The 22,988-nt window shown below is 43.1% G+C and overlaps 1 protein-coding gene across 4 annotated transcripts in view; it reads left to right on the forward strand.

The window, feature by feature from the left end:
* Positions 1-22,988, forward strand: part of LOC143764731 (stimulated by retinoic acid gene 6 protein-like) — a 211,061-nt gene that overhangs the window by 164,691 nt on the left and 23,382 nt on the right. For all 4 annotated transcript variants that reach the window (XM_077250616.1, XM_077250626.1, XM_077250646.1 and 1 more), the window contains 4 exons: positions 973-1,054; positions 4,754-4,802; positions 4,895-5,012; positions 5,794-5,913. In XM_077250616.1, the coding sequence (XP_077106731.1) occupies positions 973-1,054; positions 4,754-4,802; positions 4,895-5,012; positions 5,794-5,913 (369 nt within the window). The remainder of the gene's footprint in view (positions 1-972; positions 1,055-4,753; positions 4,803-4,894; positions 5,013-5,793; positions 5,914-22,988) is intronic.

A 22,988-nucleotide genomic window follows, 5' to 3' on the forward strand; every position in this document is an offset into this window, starting at 1 on the left:
ATGTAATGTAGTCTAGTGTGTTGTTATACACACATACCACTGCTGTCACAGCAGTGTTCCAGGATATCCCAGGGTTAGGGGTTCCTTCCCTATCCCTAAAGGTAGGGGCCGCATAGCTATCCCTGCTCCCTGGATTACTTCTGATGGTGAAGATGCTGGGGCCACGTGCCTTGCTGAGCTCCTAAATCAGCCCTTATCTGTCCCCTCCCTGACCCAGGGAAAGTGGGGTGTAGTGTAAGAATACACAAACCAGACTAACAGGGGAAGACGTACAAGGATAAATGAAAATACCATTCATACAAATATTCACTCACCAACACCTCCCACTCCATAACCAGGCAGTATGAAACTAACACTGGCAACCCCTTGATTGCCAAAGGTGAATATATATAGCAGAGGGGAGTGGCCAACACTGAACAGCTAAGACCATCAAGCTCGAGGAGCTCTCAAATGAACAGATTGACTCCTGCACTGCTAGCAGAAACCAGCGCTGTTTCATATGATGATGACTTGCTTCTACTAAGTGCAGGAGACACTGCAGTATTCTGTCACCTCTCTGTTGCAGTAAACCCATGACAGCAACCTTTTTTGTTATCCAGCGCTGTTCTGCTCCTCTTCTCAGTGAGGTCACCGCACTTCAGACTCTCTAAATCACTCTCTGCTCTAAGTGTGAGCTGGAAGTCTCTTTTACAATTAAAGCCTATGGAGCCTTGTTCTGACACTCCATAGGCTTACACCGTAAAAGCCATTTCAAGGTCACACAGAGCGCAGAGTCTTTAAGAGCAGTGCCGTCACTGAGTAGAGCATTGGAATGAAGTTGGATACTGGAGAAGGCGTCAATAGCTGAGTATATTAACACACTACAGTACACCACATACTTGTATTCTCAGATTAGTTAAAAAAACTTAATACAAGTCCTTCTTTATAGAAAACTATTGGTAATGTTAGTGACCTTCATTATTTTATCTGTAGAAAACATATGAAGAGACTTTGGGTTGGAGAAAAAGGATTCCTTCCAGTAAAATTCCAAAACCCATCATCCTCTCAGTGTGTGGTAAGCTTGGTTATATAGCACTAGTTAAATCACTGTCTTAGGGTACTGTCACACAGTGCCATTTTCATCGCTACGGCGGTACGATTCGTGACGTTCTAGCGATATCCATACGATATCGCCGTGTCTGACACGCAGCAGCGATCAGGGACCCTGCTGAGAATCGTACGTCGTAGCAGATCGTATGGAACTTTCTTTCGTCGCTTTATCACCCGCTGACATCGCTGGATCGTTGTGTGTGACAGCGATCCAGCGATGTGTTCGCTTGTAACCAGGGTAAACATCGGGTAACTAAGCGCAGGGCCGCGCTTAGTAACCCGATGTTTACCCTGGTTACCAGCGTAAACGTAAAAAAACCAAACAGTACATACTCACATTCCGGTGTCTGTCCTCCGGCGTCTCAGCTTCTCTGCACTGTGAGCGCCGGCCAGCCAGAAAGCGAGCACAGCGGTGACGCGGTGACGTCACCGCTGTGCTTTCCGGCTATGGCGCTTACACAGTGCAGAGAAGCAGAACGCCGGGGGACAGACACCGGAATGTAAGTATGTACTGTTTGTTTTTTTTACGTTTACGCTGGTAACCAGGGTAAACATCGGGTTACTAAGCGCGGCCCTGCGCTTAGTAACCCGATGTTTACCCTGGTTACCCGGGGACTTCGGCATCGCTCCAGCGCCGTGATTGCACAGTGTGACCGCAGTCTACGACGCTGGAGCGATAATCATACGACGCTGTGACGTCACGAATCGTGCCGTCGTAGCGATCAAAATTGCACTGTGTGACAGTACCCTTAAAAGAAATCTGTCAGTTCCCCAAGCCTTCTAATCTGCCTTCCTTTCCACAACCGTAGTGATTAGAGTTATAATTCACGCTTTGGGTGTGATTGACTCTCTCTATGTTGCCCACAGCATGTCTTCAGTGATGGCAATAATGCATTTATAGAAATTCTTTCCTCCTTAGACAGGTACAGTGCAGTTAGGTGAACTCTCCCCAGCTTCAATGCACCTGTTCAGAGAGGGAAGCAGGCGGCTGAATGCACTATAAGGGTATGTTTCCACGGTACGTAAACGCTGCTTGTTTGACGCTGCAGCGTCCAACAAGCAGCGTCCAGATGTTCCAGCATAGTGGAGGGGATTTTATGAAATCCCGTCTCCACTATGCGTGGAAACCCGCACGCGGAGGCCCTGCGACTCCGGACATGCTGCGCGTCTTTTCAGATCGCAGCATGTCCGTACACCTTGCGGGGACGCAGCGTCCCCGCAAGGCATATCACAGGGCCCTATGGCGAGGGGTGCGATGATCCCGGATGTGTACTGTACACATCCGGCATCATCGCGTCCCAGAAAGGGGGCGGGGCTTAGCGCCGAGCGGCGATCCCGCCGGCAAGCCGTACCGTGGAGCCATACCCTTACTATCACTGAAGATATGCCGTGGTCAGCATGGAGAGAGTTAATCATGCCCACGGGTGTGTGATTAGCGCCTATCTTTCAGCTTAGTCTGACATTGTTTGGATTTTGTGTCTGGTTTCTTTGCCATTTTAAATCAATTTTCATAGAGCTCTCTCACTAATTTTCCACGACTGCCTGGAAGGTTGTTCACTGTTCCATCAGTAGCAAACTTCATGATAACATTTGAAACAGCTGAAGCCAGAATCCAAGGTCTTTTGGTGATTGTCTTGTACCTTTTACGCTGTGTGCACACACTGCTGATTTTTTGCGTTTTTTTGCGTTTTTTCCCGATAAAAACGCTATAAAACCGCAAAAAACAGCATACAATATGCATCCCATCATTTAGAATGAATTCCGCAATTTTTGTGCACATGATGCGTTTTTTTCCGTGAAAAAAACGCATCGCGGTAAAAAACGCAGCATGTTCATTAATTTTGCGTTTTTTTTGCGGATTTCCCACTATAAAATGCATTGGGAAATGTCCGGAAAAAAACGCGGCATAAACGCGGCAAAAACGCGGCCTTAGGCTATGTGCACACGTCAGGATTTCTTGCAGAAAATTCCTGAGAAAAACCTGAAATTTTCTGCAAGAAATCTGCAAGAAATCTGCATGCGTTTTTGCTGCGGTTTTGACGCGTTTTTTGCCGCGTTTTCGTTGCGTTTTTTCCAGGCATTTCCCAATGCATTTTATAGTGGGAAATCCGCAAAAAAAACGCGAAATTAATGAACATGCTGTGTTTTTTACTGCGATGTGTTTTTTTCGCGGAAAAAAACGCATCATGTGCACAAAAATTGCGGAATTCATTCTAAATGATGGGATGCATATTGTATGCTTTTTTTTGCGGTTTTATAGCGTTTTTATCGGGAGAAACCGCGAAAAAAACACGAAAGGGACGCTGCAGCGATACAGACAACGATGCCGATCGCTGCAGCGTCGCTGTTTGGTCGCTGGAGAGCTGTCACACAGACCGCTCTCCAGCGACCAACGATGCCGAGGTCCCCGGGTAACCAGGGTAAACATCGGGTTGCTAAGCGCAGGGCCGCGCTTAGTAACCCGATGTTTACCCTGGTTACCAGTGTAAAATGTAAAATAACAAACAGTACATACTCACCTTCGCATCCCCCGGCGTCCGCTTCCCGCACTGACTGAGCGCCGGCCCTAACAGCAGAGCGGTGACGTCACCGCTGTGCTGTGCTTTCACTTACGGCCGGTTCTCAGTCAGTGCAGGAAGCGGACGCCGGGGGACGTGTGACAGACATCAGAGGGTGAGTATGTAGTGTTTGTTTTTTTACATTTTACACTGGTAACCAGGGTAAACATCGGGTTACTAAGCGCGGTCCTGCGCTTAGTAACCCGATATTTACCCTGGTTACCATTGTAAAACTTCGCTGGCATTGTTGCTTTTGCTGTCAAACACAACGATACACGGCGATCTGACGACCAAATAAAGTTCTGAACTTTAATCAATGACCAGCGATATCACAGCAGGATCCTGATCGCTGCTGCGTGTCAAACACAACGATATCGCTAGCCAGGACGCTGCAACGTCACGGATCGCTAGCAATATCGTTTAGTGTGACGGTACCTTTAGACTGCTTGCACTTGGAGATAATAGCCTTTTTGGTCTGATTAGATAGCTCTTTTATCTTTCTAAAAAAGGAACAGCGAATAAAACTTGCCTTTTTAAGCAGCAGAACCACGTTCTTATGCTAATTAATTAATCCTTGTTGGGAGGAAGGAGAGGGAACATTCAGGGATACCGGCATTAGCAAAAGGTGGCTACTTTGAAGAACCTAGAATATAAGACATAATTTCAGTTGTTTCACACTTTTTTGTTAAGTATATAATTCCACATGTGTTAATTCATAGTTTTGATGCCTTCAGTGTGAATGTACAATTTTCATAGTCATGAAAATACAGAAAAATCTTTAAATGAGACGGTGCGTCCAAACTTTTGGTCTGTACTGTACCTATAAAGAGAAAAATCAGACAAACTGAACATTTTGCAGTGGTCTCATGATTTTTGCCCGAGCTGTATACTAAACGCAAACATCAAACAAGACATGAACATAAATTCTGAGAATATAGGTCAACCAACCCCTCAACCAACCCCAATAATTTAAACTCCAGCATACTTTTTTGTGCAGATGAAATACGAGATCACGAACTAAAACCTTTTCAGCATATTTTGAGAAAGTGTTATTCGGGGGTTTATAGTGAAATGATGTAATACATATCTTTTTCTTTCACACCTAGGCTTCCATAGCACGATACTCTGGTTGGCAAGTTGCATATGTTTTATGGGGTATGTCAATAATTATGCTTCTGTAGAAAAGAACTTTATTATAACCTTAATCTGGTTTTACACGTACTACTGACATTCTTTTTTTTCTGCAGGTTACTTGATAATGCACATCGTACAAAGCTTATTTGGCCTGCTTTTTGTTTATGCATTTGTGTTTCCGATAAAGCATGGCCAAGCTTTAGAAGTACTGAAAGGATTTGGAATTTCATTGTAAGTTTGGCTTACTTACTGCTTTTGAATTTTATTAGTAGAATTCCATCATCTGACATGGTATTTTCTTACATTTATAAATGAAAACTTTTATATTTTTATTAAAGACTACTTAAACTTTCAGATGATTTAAAAAAAAAATAAATAAAAGAACGCGCCTCCTGGTACTATCTCATAAATGCTTATGAGACCAATATTTTTGGCCATGGACCCATGATCCAATTAGCTATTGCAATTCTAGTTTGGACTGTAAAATGCTTATGTGTTTTAATTTTAACCTGCCATAAACTACAACACTGACTAGAAGCTGCAGCCAGTCTCATTGTGTCTCTCTGTTTCTCTCTAGCTTCTCCCTTCAACCTCCCTGTCTATTGACTATTATGGGACGGAAAGAAGTGGCTTTTAAGTGGAGAAAACAGAGTTTTTGTGTAATACCATATTACAAAGATTGTTATACAACCATGTACTGTTGAGTTATGGGGGGAAATTTTTTTTGTTCTTTTTAGAATATAAGTAATTTGCCATCTAATCACACAATAGATTAGGCAAGACTTGACTGATAGCTACAAATTAGGAAACTTCAAAGGTCATATCTCCCCGGGAATGTCTTCACATTACATATGGTTGCAAACTAAAACAAATACTTGCATAAAAATCCTTAAAAATTCTTTATAGCTCCCAAACAATGAGAATAATAACATATTATAATATATAACATGATATATTCTAATTATATATATTTAAGTTTTAATTTCAATATTTGTCTTTCTTTTGTCTTAAGGCTCACAATTGCAGTTGCTATTTCGCTGATTATATTGCAAGTTGTATTAGCCAGACAATTCTTTCTGCAGAACAAAATAGCTCTTGAGGATAAACATAAACCATTAGCGCTAAATAACAGGTAACATTTATTTTGTATGATTGATTATACTTTGAAGGGCTTGCTTGACATATAGGACCAAAAAAAGTCTGGCTTGTTACAAGAGCAGCGCTGTACCTGGAGAAAGCAGAACTTTGTTTCTGATATCTGACAGCCCCTTAGTATGTAGCCAACATATCTTCTAATTTTGTACATTTTATGCAGGAGCAAATAAGCGAAGATAAAACTCACAATCAACTTGTTTACCCTTATTAATTACGTCTTAAAGGTGCAACGATAAGAATGTCATTTAAAGGGAATTGATGAGCAGATTTTTGATAAGTACTTTGAGAGCAGCATGATGTAGGGGCTGAGACTCTGATTCCAGTGATGTATCACTTACTAGGCTGTGTTGTTTCAATAAAATCAGTGTTTAATCAGCAGACTATCTCTAGTTGCATGGTGCCAGTTATTCAACTGGTTTGTTTAACACCTCTTTCATCACTGATTAGCAGTTTTCTGTCAATGTATGCAGAAAGCTGCAAATAAGTGGTGTGGGATGGGTCATACAGAGCCCAGCATTCAGAGAACTGATAGATCTGTAGCAGAGAAAACTGTGATTTTATCATAACCGCTGTAATACATCCCAGGAATCAGGATCACACCTCCTATATTGTGCTGCTCTCAGATGGGAAAGCAAAAACCTGGTGACAGATACCCTTTAATAAGACATACACATGTTCTGTATACATGCAGGGTGGGTACGCTCAGGAGACCCACTCATACTGTGCACTTAGCAGTGATTGTATCGGAGTATATATACATATATATATATATATATATATATATATATTGTAAGATGGCTGCCGGACAGGTCTTTGCGGGAAGATATGTATCATCAAGCTTGGTAGCTTTGGTGATGTAAGCCCGGGAAAGCATACTCCAGCACGTACAGTGCTGAGAGAGTTAATAATTTGAGCAGTCAAAAGAGATGGGTGGAAATGATTGCCCACATAACCCCAACTCGGATATGTAGTTTGGCAGATAAAATGGAGGCCAAGTGTCTCATTCATAGTCTGTGTCATGGTTAGGACAAGGTTGTCCTGTGCTCTCAAGGGTTAATGTTCTTAGCCTCTCTTTCAAGATGGGAGGGCTATTTATACTCGCTCCTAACCTGGTATCCTTGTCAGCTATAGGTTTTTCTGCAGTCTGTATGCTTGACCTCTGAAGTGTGTGCTGCTTGCTTTGTGTTTTTGCTGTCACCTGCTTTATTCGTTTTCCTGGATTTCTGACCCCTGGCTTGGCTTCTGACTATTCTCTGATTCTCCCTGTTGGTATCTTGTTATCTCCTGGCTTAGACCTCGGCTTGTTTCACTATTCTTTTATGCTTGTCCCTTCTCTGTTTCTCCAGCGTCTGGCTCTGCCCCTGACCGCCTCCCACTCTGTCACATGATCGTAGGTCCTATTGCTTTACCTGATCACTTTGTCTCATGTGAAAGGTCCCGTTGGTGTTCATTTTAGTTACCCGGTTTCTGACCTATCTCTGTTGCTGCTGAGTGCAGTTTCCCCTGCAGAATTAATACCCGGGTATCGTGACAGTCTGAACCTGGAGGTGTGGAGATCTCCAGTGTGTCTGTTAATCCCTATCCAACCTTAGATGTATACGGACATCCAAGCTTGCCTCCCCGTATTTGTTGCAGGCTCCGGCGATGAGCCCGCAACCTCTCCGAAACATATCAATTGGAATCGCGATCCACCCGCTGCCGTTAACATGTTAAATGCCCTGTCAATCTCTGACAGCGTCATTTAACAAGCTTGTGCCGGAACCATATCAATAATCCCACCCATCGGCGCCCGTGTCACATGACCACAGGCCACCAATGGGTTGGCATGACAACTCGGGGTCTGCAGGAGACCCCTGTGGTATATCTATCAATATATAATTAGAATTAATCCGATCGGTAAATAGCGAGAAAAAAATCAAAACGCCAGTATAACTTTTTTGGTCACTGCAACATAGCATAAAAATGTAATAACAGGCAATCAAAAGATCAGATCTACACCAAAATGACATCAATAAAAACTTCAGCTCTGCATGCAAAAAAATAAGCCCTAGACCAGCCCCAGATCCCGAAAAATGGAGACACTAGGAGTCTTGGAAAATGATGCATTTTTCTTTTTTTAAGAAACTTCTGATTTTTTTTCACCACTTAAATAAAAAAGAACATATACATGTTTGTTATCTACTAACTCAGTTTTATTATTTAGTGAACATGGTAAAAAAAATGTGCAATTGCACTTTTTTTGCAATTTCACCTCATTTTGATTTTTTTTCCCCCCATTTTTCAGTACACTAAATGGCAAAACCAATGGTTTCGTTCAAAAGTACAACTCGTCCTGCAAAAAAATAAGCACTTACATGGCCATATTGACGGAAAAATAAACAAGTTATGACTCTGGGAAGGAGGGGAGCGAAAATATAAACAAAAATGGAAAAACTCCAGGTGGTGAAGGGGTTAAAGGACACGGATCTGAGCGGGTGGACCCGCAGTACCATATGAACTGTTCATGTTCTTTTATTTTTAGCTCTGTGTCAGAAAAAGGCTGTCTTGTTTTGTTTGTTTTTTTGCTTAACCTGGGCCAGGGGCAGACACAGACAGCTTGTGACCCCTGTGCAGGTGTCTGGGCCCCCATTCTTTCAAGGCGACAAAGCTACATATATATAGCCACACACACATACATGTATATATCACATAGTCTCCTTTATTATGTATATTGCCATCCCTTACATATTGGATTTTATAGAGCCCTGTTTTTTTATTATATACCCTCCTGTCGTGTTAGCTTTATAATGCAATGATGGCTGATGGAGCATGGGAAAGCTTCTTTTCTAAAGGAGGAGCTGATGGACTGGTAGTCTGGTCATCGGCTCCTCCATCAGTACTCATTTTATAGCTAACAAGAGAGGGGACTATGTACAGTAATAAAAGAGGGTGCTGTGAATAACAAAAATAACAAGAATACACTATGTCAGAGACAGCACTGTACATAACAGCAGAGGAAGCAATATAATAAGCGAGGGCATCACATATAACTAGAGAGGATGGTACGTTATAAGGGACGGTGCTATACATGACAAAAGAGGAAACTATGTAACTAAGGATGGTGTTATACATAATAAGTGAGTACACTATATACTAAGGGACTGTGCTATACATAATAAGTGAGTACACTTTATACTAAGGGACTGTGTTAGACATAATAATCGATAATAACATCTTCCTACACCTCCCCCTGTTCCTAAATCTATTATAAATCCCCCTCCACCCAATCCCCCACACCCCTCATTTTCCTCCTCCCCCGCATCCCATTATAGCCCTCTCCCCACCCCCATGATTGCCTTCTTCACCACCTCCATCTTTGCTTTCTCCCCACCACCCCATTATTGCCCATTCCACCACCTCCATCTTTGTCTCCTCCCAACCACCCAATCATTTTAATTTCCACTGCCACCATCATTGCCTTCTCCCCCACCACCCCATCATTACCAATTCAACCACCTCCATTATTCCCTCCACCCCCGCCAACCCATCATTGTCCTTTCCACCACCATCATCATAGTCTTCTCCCCAACCACCCCCATCATTACCCATTCCACAACCTCCAACATTTCCTCCTCCCGACCACCACCATCATTACCCATTCCACCACCTCCATCATGGTCTCCTTCCCACCGCCTCATCATTGTCCTTTCCACTGCCATCATCATTGTCTTCTCCCCATCATTACCCATTCCACAACCTCCATCATTTCCTCCTCCCCCACCATCCCCATCATTGACCTTTCCACGACCACCATGTCTTCCCCCATCACCCCATCATTGCCCATTACACCGCCTCCATCATTTTCTCCTCACCACCACCCCCATTATTGCCCATTTACCACCTCCATCATTTCCTCCTCCCCACCACCCCCATTATTGCCCTTTCCACCACCCCCATCATTGCTTTCCCCCCACCACTCCTATCATTGCCCTCTCCATCAACCCAATCGCTGCCTTCTGCCCCATCACCCCTATCATTTCCCTCTCTGTCAACCCAATCATTGCCGTCTACCCCATCACCCCATCATTGCCCTCTCTGTCAACCCAATCATTGCCTTCTGTCCCATCACCCCCATCATTGCCCTCTCCGTCAACCCAATCATTGCCTTCTGCTCCATCACCCCATCATTGCCCTCTCCATCAACCCAATCATTGCCTTCTGCCCCATCACCCATCATTGCCCTCTCCTCCACCTACACAGACACACACACAGCATCATTCACCTCTCTGCATACACCCACACACACAGACACACACAGCACCATTCACCTCTCTTCATACACACAAACACACCTCAACTCTGTGCACAGTATCCTAAAGCCGCACCATCGCTGGCAGCATCCTGTCTCGCACAGCCGTGGCGCTGAATGATGATGTCATTCAGCCGCTGCTGTGTGAGACAGGAAGTGTGGGCAGGAAGTTGGACGGATCAATTCCCTGCAGCTCCGCTCCACTGCCATTTTCTCTTGCAGGCAGCAGAGCTGCAGGGATTGTTCCCTGCCCACCGCACATGAGGGCAATCTAGCCAGGGCCCCCCCCCCCCGGAGCCTCAGGGCCAGATAAACTGGCCAGATTGCCTTCATTATTAGCCACCCTGCACGGGCCCCCCGAGGCTCCAGGCCCCGTTGCAGCCAAACCGGTTGACCGGCAGTATGTCTGCCCATGACCTGGGCGGTTTATGAAGTTTAATAAACCTGTCTGGATGTTTTACTGAAGCCACTTCCTGTGCTTACCTCAATTGCAGCTGAGTAAGTGAAACCCATACAATTTATATTGAGTTCGCCAATAACTGTCCTAGCAGGGAAAACAGCTGCGGCCTCTTCCATTACTCGTCAGTCAAATGTGTAATTGTCCTGACGATTGGAGGCAGTGGAATTGCATCTCCCAAACAGTCAATGTTGTCTGGTGGTGGTTTCCTCCCTTCCCCTTTCAGAATACTTGCCCAGCCAAGCTAACTTTTTTGTGTGGAAATCCCACATCATCATTTTCTACTGAGGCTGTAATTCTAATAGTCGGTTACTATGGGAGGATGCATTTTGGTCTAGGCCAGGGTGGCTCAACACAATTGTCATAACTAGCCAACAATCTCCTCACCTGCTTCCCCCTTTAAACAACAAGAATCCTCATGATGGAAATGACAGATCCTTGGAAACATTTAAAATGACTGAGTGTTCATTGCGTGTAAAGACTTTATCAAGCTAAATAGGATACTTGCACCAAAAACTGCTTTTTTTTTACTTGCAAGATATTCATTTTGCCTAGACTAGATAGTTGAAAGTGCAGCAGATTTATCTATCGGCATGAAATACTATAATAGATCTAGCAGCTCTGGTGGTGGTGAGGCGGCAGCTCTGGTGGTGGTGAGGCGGCAGCTCGGGTGGTGGTGAGGCGACAGCTCTGGTGGTGGTTTCCTGAAGAGATGGGTTTTCAGGTTCAGTCTGAAGGATCCAAAGTTGGTGGATAATCGGATGTGTTGAGGCTTAGAATTCCAGAGGATGGGGGATATTCGGGAGAAATCTTGTAGGCGGTTGTGTGAGGAACGAATAAGTGTGGAAGAGAGTAGGAGGTCTTGGGAGGATCGAAGATTACGTGAGGGAAGATATTGGGAGATTAGTTCAGAGATATAGGGAGGGGCCAGCTTGTGGATGGCTTTGTAGATCAGTGTTAGTAGTTTGAACTGGATTTGTTGGGGAATTGGGAGCCAGTGGAGGGATTTGCAGAGGGGAGAAGAAGGGGAGTAGCGAGGAGAGAAGTGGATTAGCCGGGCAGCAGAGTTGAGGACAGACTGGAGCAGTGCAAGAGAGTTAGTGGGGAGGCCACAGAGGAGGGTGTTGCAGTCATCGAGGTGGGAGATGATGAGGGCATGCACAAGAGTTTTAGTAGATTGTGGGCTGAGGAAGGGACGGATTCTGGCAATATTTTTAAGTTGGAGGCGACAGGAGGTGGCAAGAGTTTGGATGGGCGGTTAGAAGGACAGGGCAGAGTCGAGAGTTACCCCGAGGCAGCGGATTTCAGGTGTGGGAAAGAGTGTGATGCTATTTACCATAATAGATAGATCAGGTAGGGGGGATACACGAGATGGGGGAAAGATGATGAGTTCGGTTTGGTCTACATTGAGTTTTAGGAAGCGAGAGGTGAAGTAGGAGGATATGGCTGATAGACACTCCGGTATTCTGGACAGCAGAGAGGTGACATATGGGCCAGAGAGGTAGATCTGAGTGTCGTCCACATACAGGTGGTACTGGAAGCCATGGGACTTTATGAGTTGTTTTAGGCCAAGGGTATAGATGGAAAAAAGTAGGGGCCCTAGGACAAAGCTTTGAGGGACTCCAAGAGAGAGGGCAGGATGAGGAGGTAGGTAGTGTGGAAGTGGGAAGCGCCAAATGTGCGGTAGGAAAGGTATGAGGCATTAGAGGCATATAGAGCTAAGGCATCCTTCACACTTACTGTAATCCCCTCACAGAACTGGGTATGGAGTGAGGGGTCATTCCACTCAGTATTCGTGGCCCAACTCAGAGCAATACTTCTCCGCCATCCAGTCTCCTTGCTAAAGTTGGCGCAGTGTGATCAGGGTCATCGTATATAAAGCCCAGTGCCAGAAAAAAATCCCTGGACCATCTGAAGCAACTGGGAGTTAGATGGGAGAGAAAATGCCCATGCTTGGGGGTCCCCCTGAAGGAATGAGATTACTATCCCCACATGTTGCTCCTCTGAACCTGAGGAAGCAGGGTGTAGCCTGAAGTATAGTTTGCAGGCCTCCCAGAACACTGCAAACTTGTCATGCCTCCCAGAGAACCTGTTAGGCAAAGCGATCTTGGGCTTCACTACGGTTTGCCTGTGAGACAAGATTCTCGCATTAGATGTATTAGGATGCTGCAAAACCTTCATGTGTAAATCAGCCACCTCCAGACTGAGCTGCTGCAGTTGCCCTGTCAGAGCAGTGATTGAGTCCATAATGGATCAGAAAATAGTTGTGGCCAGAGCTAATGTCACAACACAGCTGTCGGGGCTCCTTCCCTGTCCCTATCTCTAGGGGGTGCCCTAGCTCGCCCTATTCCCCGGGATACTTCTGAAGGTGAAGATGCCAGGTCCGCCACCCTTGCCCTGTCTCCTGAGTTAGCCCTCTGTCTGTTCTCTTCCCCACCCAGGGAAGAAGGGTGCAATTGTGCACCGCAGTACACCAACCCAACAAACAAGGCTAAACAAACAAGGGATAACAGAAAACTCCAGTCACACAAAATATTCACTCACATATAACAGAGGAATACACCAGGGAGTGGAAGTAGGGGAAAAAACTAAATTAAAGACAGGAGAATTACCACACTTGCAAATCACGCAACAGTCACAGATAACTCCTCAAACACTCCTTCTCATATCAACACCTCTCCCTCCTGAAGCCATGCAGCAAATGCTAGCTCTGACAAGGATTTGCATCAGAGCCCAGATTATAAAGGAAACAGGTGTGGCTAGCTGAGCTCAGCTGTGAGCTCAGGCCTCTCCAACATGGCTTAGCCCCTGTTCTGTCAGAAGAAATAAACTCCATTAGAATGAAGGAAAAGTGCTTCTTCTCAGGGCAAGAGTGGGAGCAATCAGATGCAGCGGTCTTCTAGGTCCCTTCTGTTGCAGAAACCCATGACATCAACATTATATAAGTCATCATCCTCTCTTTGGAAAGGTTTGTATTTCTGGGCGTGCCTCTTTCCTTAAGAAAACGAAACACAAAAACATGTCAATTTGTATTTCAATTATGTTTATTGAATATTTATGTGAATAAAAGGGAAAGGAAAAGGGAACATAGAAGAGATGGAAAATATATAACTGGCAAAGAAAAGGAGAGAGAGGAGACGGAAGGTTTAAAAGCAAACCCTATAAAGATAGGGAAGAGACTAGTAATCATACTAATCCAAAAGATATACATCAAATTTAAATGTTGCTTAACATTTCAGCACCTGTTAAATTTAAACATGTCATTAAACATACAATAAATGTACGGAGATAAACCAATATATACTGTATATTAAATCCTAAATTATTGCTTGATACGCATGAGTACTTGTCGAGTCTCGGAGTACCCTCAAGTAACCCTAGAACTTGGTGGGGGGAAAGTTTGGTTTTAATGTAACTGTAACAAGTGGAATTGGATTTAATCCAGTCTCTTGATTATTCACACTGTATTCTGAGATTTCATATTATACGTACGCTAGTAATTTGTAATCCATGAATGGAAGAAACTCTTGAAGAATGTAGCAGTCATTGTAATCCAAGTTAGATGGTCATGTTGAGAAGAACAACGAATATACAAGGATGAAAACATGATGCGTCATATGGGAGAGAGTTTGTGTAGAGATGAAGAGTCCATGAGGAGCTGTTGAAGTCAGTATTCCTGTTTGGCTCAGAAAGTCAATGCCGTCTTCAGGGGAAGAAATTATGATTGATTTGGAGGCATATTTTACTTGTAAAGTAGATGTTTGAGTCCAACGGTATGTTATTCCAGCACGTAGGAGTTCTTGTGTAACATGACGAAAAGACTTCCTTGACTGCATTGTGGTTTTAGATGAATCTTTAAACAGAGATATATCACTATATGGGGATGGAAGTTTTTTTAATCTTTTGTCAACGCAAGTAGATCGTTTCTTAACCATGTTGAGTGGAAGGACACGATGACGTCTCTAGCTATATCTATTGGTAGAGAACTTGGCCTACGGATTCTGTATGTTTTGTCTATCAGGTTTCCTTCCTTTATTTTTGGCAATAGAAGGGATATCATTTTAGAAATATAATTTTCCAATTGAGAAACATGGACAGACTCCGGAATCTCTCTAATTTTTAAACTATTTTTCCTTTTAATATCTTCATAGTTTGCCAGTTTTTAAAGGAAGCAATATCCTTTTGGATCTGTTTCAAAGAGTCTGAGAATATAGATAAGTTTTGAAACTTATTGGACGACGGGATTTCAACATTTTTTAAGTTATTGTTCGATTTTTTGGAGGAATGTAGGTTGGTGTAAGGAGCGTATAAAGAATTTGAATTGGTTTCTTTACATATGAGGGATAGTATATCTTTAAAAAGTTGTTTAAAGAAAATCTCCGAAGTCTTGACCTCATTTGTTTGTGACGGATCAGATGTCGTTAGGTTAGTCCCCAAATGGTCCTCCACATTCCCTCCAGTCCGGATGTCTTTTCCTGAAATATCAATTGATGTTAAAAAGGCTTTGCAAATATTTACCATAAAAATTTCAGAAGGAGATTCTGTGGAAGCAGGTAAATTGTCAACCCGAGAAAATTTAAAGGGTGATCCCTAGTCTCAGTTGAAGATTGCTCCTGATTAGAGTTTCTTTTATATGATTGCATTGAGGATTTTCACAAAAATTCAGAATCCTCAGCTCCCATAAGACTCTCTGAGTGGGAGTGCAGAGGATATTTCGTCAGTCTACAGATTTGTCAGGGCATTTATCCGGAGAACAATGAGTAAAATAATATACCAAACCATCAAATTTAGATTTAAATAGCTATTTTTATTTATTTATTTAATGCCATCAAACTTAAAACATAAATACAAATAAATACAAAGGTCATATATGTAAATTCTTGTGAATCATACTAAAGTGCAAATTTATGACACAGGGTAGATAAGGTCAAGCTGCAATTGTTAGGGCAAATTAATGGGGGACTATCAGATTTCATACATTGTATACCGATATGGTCTCACGGAATTCATGTATTGATGCCGAAATCGATTCCTTCCCCCTTATATTACCATATTGACACCATTCACAATGAATGGTTAATGAAACAAAGTGCCAATTGGAAAAAGCCCATTATCCACATAGTGTACTGCAAATAACTTAATCCCTCATTTATCCATTCAAAAAGTAATGTCATTTACCCATAGTGGGATGAGGCGTCCTATTTCCAGCCTGTGTCAGAGTCCCCAACGCTGCGTTTCGCGTGCAACGTGTGCCGCTTCCTCAGGGGGCGTGGCTTAAGTGATGATTTACTTGAGTTTAAATAGTGCGCCGATTCCGGTCACAAGACCAGGCGGCAGCCTATCAGTGATCGTGATTAGTGCGCGTGCGCACGCGCGCCGCGTCCCGTCGTCATATCAACCAGGCAAGAGCCTGTTAGTGACCGCGTGTAGTGCGCGTGCGCGTGCGCACCGCGTCCCGTCGTCATATCAACAGGACCCAGAGCGGACGTCATCCCGGAATCACGTGGGCGGGCCGGCGCCAGGCCTCGCACCACGTTCATACAGGACGAACAGCCGCATGGGGGCCAGAAGAGTGACTACCTGGGACGTCAGGTGCACCAATGATAACAAAATGTGCCGCAATTAATTACAATGAAGTGTTCATATTAAATATAGAAAGATAATTAATAAATTAAAGTGCTCTGTGCATGTAAACTTCTTTTGGAGGCATATATCGCCTATTCTAATGATGTGCCATGTGTGCGATTAAAGTGTACTGTGCATGAATATTAATAATATGGACCTTTTTACATCAATTTATCACAAAACTATCTCTAAACATACCCAATAACAATTACCTAAAACTGGCAAAATACAGAAGTACACGAAAACAAAAAATAATAAAAAATAACAATAATGGAAAAAAGGGGGATCAATTGATGAACAATTAATTACCAAAGGCTGCTGACATAACATACCCCTAAGAATTAATTATATGGGGGCCACTGGAACATACAATATTTCGTATATATATTCATCTCTCAATTTCCACGGTCCATTGAAAAGTTCCATACACGATATACTCAGGAGGATTAATTCAAAATTGCCATTTCATTAGTAATAATCCTTTACCACAGTTCTTTGTTCTTTTTCTCTCATTTTCTCTCCTCTCCTTTTATCTTCCCTCCTTTTCTTAGTATTTTAAATATCGTTGCATGACTTGAGATGTTCCTTCTGGACCACAGATGTGTCCATCAGCTGTTCACCCATTCTCCATTAATTTACTATGAACACAGGTAAGTACTCTATAAATTGAACAACGCAAAAAATATGAAATTAAAAACATTTAAAAACATATTAAACCACACATTAAAATCTGGAAGGTTCTGACCTAGATAGTAGGGGAGGATACAGGGGCCTACATCTATCATTGCCCTGAGGAAGATTTCAAAGAAAGGATGAAAACCCCTGGTTTTCATTTAAACCCATAGGGGTCATAGTTTTAAGGAGGGTTATCCAACGACACTCCTTTTGTGCCAGGAGGCGTTGGATATTACCTCCCCTAATGCCACATTGTATGTGTTCAATACCTCTTACCAAAAAGGATTTGGGGTTGCATTTGTGATATTCCTTAAAATGGCGCGGGATGGTTTTTAGTTGGGAGTCCTCCTCTTTTTCTGCTGCCATAATATCACGGACATGTTCTCTTGTCCTCGTTCCTAAACGTCTTGAGGTTAGACCTATGTACACCTTGGGGCAGCTGCATTTCGCGTAATATATGACCTGGGTTGTATTGCACGTAATGTGCTGTCTTATTGTAAAATTCCTTATCCCATCAGTGGATTGAAAGTCCACTGCCCGGCATATATTTTTACAAGAGATGCATCTGCCACATGGAAAGCATCCCACAGGACAGCCACTTGAACCAAATACATTTTTGGTAATTGAAGGTATGTAGTGGCTGGATACCAATATATCTTTCAAATTTTTACTTTTTCTGGGGGTCATCATTGGATGTTGAGACAAAATTTTGGACAATGTTGGATCAGTTCTCAACACATTCCAATGCCTTTTAAGGCAGTCTCTCATAGATGTCCACTCGCCATTAAAAGTTGATATAAACCGGACTGTCTCGTCTTTATTATCCCTACTCTTTTGTCTCGGATATAGCAGAGCATCACGAGATTGTGATTTGGCTTTTAGATAACCTTTTTTGATGCATCTATTGCTATAACCACGTTCCCTGAATCTCTCATGGAGATCCAGGGCCTGATTCTCAAATTTGGACTCGGAGGAGCAGATCCGCCTCATCCTGAGGTGCTGCCCAACCGGGATGGCCCTAATGGTGCTGTATGGATGACTGGAACTCGCATGTAGCAGTGAATTGACCGAGGTAGACTTCCTGTAGACATCCGTTTGTAAACATCTATGTTGATCCACTTCCACTTTGATGTCCAGGAAGTCCACCCCGGTCCTGCTCATGTTATAAGTCAATTTGATATTGAATCTGTTGTCATTCAGTTGTTGCATAAATCCATGCAAGTCCTTTTCAGGACCCTGCCAAATTATAAATAAATCATCTATGTAGCGCAGCCAGCACTGCACATGGTCCGCGGCCCGGACACCCCCCTCACCAAACACCTCCCTCTCCCAAAATCCGAGGAAGAGGTTAGCGAAAGAGGGCGCACAGGCCGCGCCCATGGCAGTGCCACGCTGCTGCAAATAGAAAACATCCTTAAAAACAAAAAAATTTTTTGTAAGGATGAATGACAACAGTTCCATAACCAACTCGCACATAGGGCCATCGAGGTTGCCGGACCCCAGGAAGAAGCGGACCGCCTCCAATCCATCATCATGACAGATACAAGTGTATAAAGATTCTATGTCTGCAGTGACAAGAATCATATCCTCATCCAAATGAATCCCATTGATCCTGCTCAGGACGTCCGATGTGTCACGAGCATATGAGGGAAGTGACTCTACCAAAGGTTTTAAATAAAAATCCACAAATTTACATATCGGGTCATTGAGTCCCCCCATGCCGGACACAATCGGACGCCCGGGGGGATCAATGGGATTCTTGTGTATTTTGGGAATAAAATACAGAGTAGGTATTTTCGGACATTTGGTGAGTAACCCTTCATATATTTTCTTTGGGATAATTCCCTGCTGGAACGCATCTTCCAGGATAATCTCTAGTTCTGTAGTGAACCTATGTAATGGATTACAATCCAACCTCTGATATGTCACTTTATCCCTGAGATGTTTCATTGCCTCCTTTTCATAGAGGGATTTAGGCCATAATACGATGTTTTCCCCCCTTGTCTGCCGGCTTAATTACTATGTCATCATAGTTTCTCAATTCTTCTAGTGCCCTTCTTTGTCTAGACGTTAGGTTGTCATAATTACGTCTAGTTGGTATTTTTTCGAAATCTTGTATTACCAATCTGGTGAATATCTCCACTGCTGGGCATACAGACAAGGGGGGAAAACTCGTTGACTTCGGATAACAATTATCAGGGAACATACCTGTAAGGCTGGACGTTTGCTCATTTAGAAGATCCTCCAGCGCCTGATTTCGAAAAAATACCAACTAGACGTAATTATGACAACCTAACGTCTAGACAAAGAAGGGCACTAGAAGAATTGAGAAACTATGATGACATAGTAATTAAGCCGGCAGACAAGGGGGGAAACATCGTATTATGGCCTAAATCCCTCTATGAAAAGGAGGCAATGAAACATCTCAGGGATAAAGTGACATATCAGAGGTTGGATTGTAATCCATTACATAGGTTCACTACAGAACTAGAGATTATCCTGGAAGATGCGTTCCAGCAGGGAATTATCCCAAAGAAAATATATGAAGGGTTACTCACCAAATGTCCGAAAATACCTACTCTGTATTTTATTCCCAAAATACACAAGAATCCCATTGATCCCCCCGGGCGTCCGATTGTGTCCGGCATGGGGGGACTCAATGACCCGATATGTAAATTTGTGGATTTTTATTTAAAACCTTTGGTAGAGTCACTTCCCTCATATGCTCGTGACACATCGGACGTCCTGAGCAGGATCAATGGGATTCATTTGGATGAGGATATGATTCTTGTCACTGCAGACATAGAATCTTTATACACTTGTATCTGTCATGATGATGGATTGGAGGCGGTCCGCTTCTTCCTGGGGTCCGGCAACCTCGATGGCCCTATGTGCGAGTTGGTTATGGAACTGTTGTCATTCATCCTTACAAAAAATTTTTTTGTTTTTAAGGATGTTTTCTATTTGCAGCAGCGTGGCACTGCCATGGGCGCGGCCTGTGCGCCCTCTTTCGCTAACCTCTTCCTCGGATTTTGGGAGAGGGAGGTGTTTGGTGAGGGGGGTGTCCGGGCCGCGGACCATGTGCAGTGCTGGCTGCGCTACATAGATGATTTATTTATAATTTGGCAGGGTCCTGAAAAGGACTTGCATGGATTTATGCAACAACTGAATGACAACAGATTCAATATCAAATTGACTTATAACATGAGCAGGACCGGGGTGGACTTCCTGGACATCAAAGTGGAAGTGGATCAACATAGATGTTTACAAACGGATGTCTACAGGAAGTCTACCTCGGTCAATTCATTGCTACATGCGAGTTCCAGTCATCCATACAGCACCATTAGGGCCATCCCGGTTGGGCAGCACCTCAGGATGAGGCGGATCTGCTCCTCCGAGTCCAAATTTGAGAATCAGGCCCTGGATCTCCATGAGAGATTCAGGGAACGTGGTTATAGCAATAGATGCATCAAAAAAGGTTATCTAAAAGCCAAATCACAATCTCGTGATGCTCTGCTATATCCGAGACAAAAGAGTAGGGATAATAAAGACGAGACAGTCCGGTTTATATCAACTTTTAATGGCGAGTGGACATCTATGAGAGACTGCCTTAAAAGGCATTGGAATGTGTTGAGAACTGATCCAACATTGTCCAAAATTTTGTCTCAACATCCAATGATGACCCCCAGAAAAAGTAAAAATTTGAAAGATATATTGGTATCCAGCCACTACATACCTTCAATTACCAAAAATGTATTTGGTTCAAGTGGCTGTCCTGTGGGATGCTTTCCATGTGGCAGATGCATCTCTTGTAAAAATATATGCCGGGCAGTGGACTTTCAATCCACTGATGGGATAAGGAATTTTACAATAAGACAGCACATTACGTGCAATACAACCCAGGTCATATATTACGCGAAATGCAGCTGCCCCAAGGTGTACATAGGTCTAACCTCAAGACGTTTAGGAACGAGGACAAGAGAACATGTCCGTGATATTATGGCAGCAGAAAAAGAGGAGGACTCCTCCCAACTAAAAACCATCCCGCGCCATTTTAAGGAATATCACAAATGCAACCCCAAATCCTTTTTGGTAAGAGGTATTGAACACATACAATGTGGCATTAGGGGAGGTAATATCCAACGCCTCCTGGCACAAAAGGAGTGTCGTTGGATAACCCTCCTTAAAACTATGACCCCTATGGGTTTAAATGAAAACCAGGGGTTTTCATCCTTTCTTTGAAATCTTCCTCAGGGCAATGATAGATGTAGGCCCCTGTATCCTCCCCTACTATCTAGGTCAGAACCTTCCAGATTTTAATGTGTGGTTTAATATGTTTTTAAATGTTTTTAATTTCATATTTTTTGCGTTGTTCAATTTATAGAGTACTTACCTGTGTTCATAGTAAATTAATGGAGAATGGGTGAACAGCTGATGGACACATCTGTGGTCCAGAAGGAACATCTCAAGTCATGCAACGATATTTAAAATACTAAGAAAAGGAGGGAAGATAAAAGGAGAGGAGAGAAAATGAGAGAAAAAGAACAAAGAACTGTGGTAAAGGATTATTACTAATGAAATGGCAATTTTGAATTAATCCTCCTGAGTATATCGTGTATGGAACTTTTCAATGGACCGTGGAAATTGAGAGATGAATATATATACGAAATATTGTATGTTCCAGTGGCCCCCATATAATTAATTCTTAGGGGTATGTTATGTCAGCAGCCTTTGGTAATTAATTGTTCATCAATTGATCCCCCTTTTTTCCATTATTGTTATTTTTTATTATTTTTTGTTTTCGTGTACTTCTGTATTTTGCCAGTTTTAGGTAATTGTTATTGGGTATGTTTAGAGATAGTTTTGTGATAAATTGATGTAAAAAGGTCCATATTATTAATATTCATGCACAGTACACTTTAATCGCACACATGGCACATCATTAGAATAGGCGATATATGCCTCCAAAAGAAGTTTACATGCACAGAGCACTTTAATTTATTAATTATCTTTCTATATTTAATATGAACACTTCATTGTAATTAATTGCGGCACATTTTGTTATCATTGGTGCACCTGACGTCCCAGGTAGTCACTCTTCTGGCCCCCATGCGGCTGTTCGTCCTGTATGAACGTGGTGCGAGGCCTGGCGCCGGCCCGCCCACGTGATTCCGGGATGACGTCCGCTCTGGGTCCTGTTGATATGACGACGGGACGCGGTGCGCACGCGCACGCGCACTACACGCGGTCACTAACAGGCTCTTGCCTGGTTGATATGACGACGGGACGCGGCGCGCGTGCGCACGCGCACTAATCACGATCACTGATAGGCTGCCGCCTGGTCTTGTGACCGGAATCGGCGCACTATTTAAACTCAAGTAAATCATCACTTAAGCCACGCCCCCTGAGGAAGCGGCACACGTTGCACGCGAAACGCAGCGTTGGGGACTCTGACACAGGCTGGAAATAGGACGCCTCATCCCACTATGGGTAAATGACATTACTTTTTGAATGGATAAATGAGGGATTAAGTTATTTGCAGTACACTATGTGGATAATGGGCTTTTTCCAATTGGCACTTTGTTTCATTAACCATTCATTGTGAATGGTGTCAATATGGTAATATAAGGGGGAAGGAATCGATTTCGGCATCAATACATGAATTCCGTGAGACCATATCGGTATACAATGTATGAAATCTGATAGTCCCCCATTAATTTGCCCTAACAATTGCAGCTTGACCTTATCTACCCTGTGTCATAAATTTGCACTTTAGTATGATTCACAAGAATTTACATATATGACCTTTGTATTTATTTGTATTTATGTTTTAAGTTTGATGGCATTAAATAAATAAATAAAAATAGCTATTTAAATCTAAATTTGATGGTTTGGTATATTATTTTACTCATTGTTCTCCGGATAAATGACAGTCATATGAGTTGTTATACCTACATGGGTCAGTGATTGCTTCTGGTGTTGTATAGAGAGATTTGTCAGGGCTTTG

The sequence above is a fragment of the Ranitomeya variabilis genome, chromosome 1, assembly GCF_051348905.1.
Source record: "Ranitomeya variabilis isolate aRanVar5 chromosome 1, aRanVar5.hap1, whole genome shotgun sequence".
NCBI lineage: Eukaryota > Metazoa > Chordata > Amphibia > Anura > Dendrobatidae > Ranitomeya > Ranitomeya variabilis.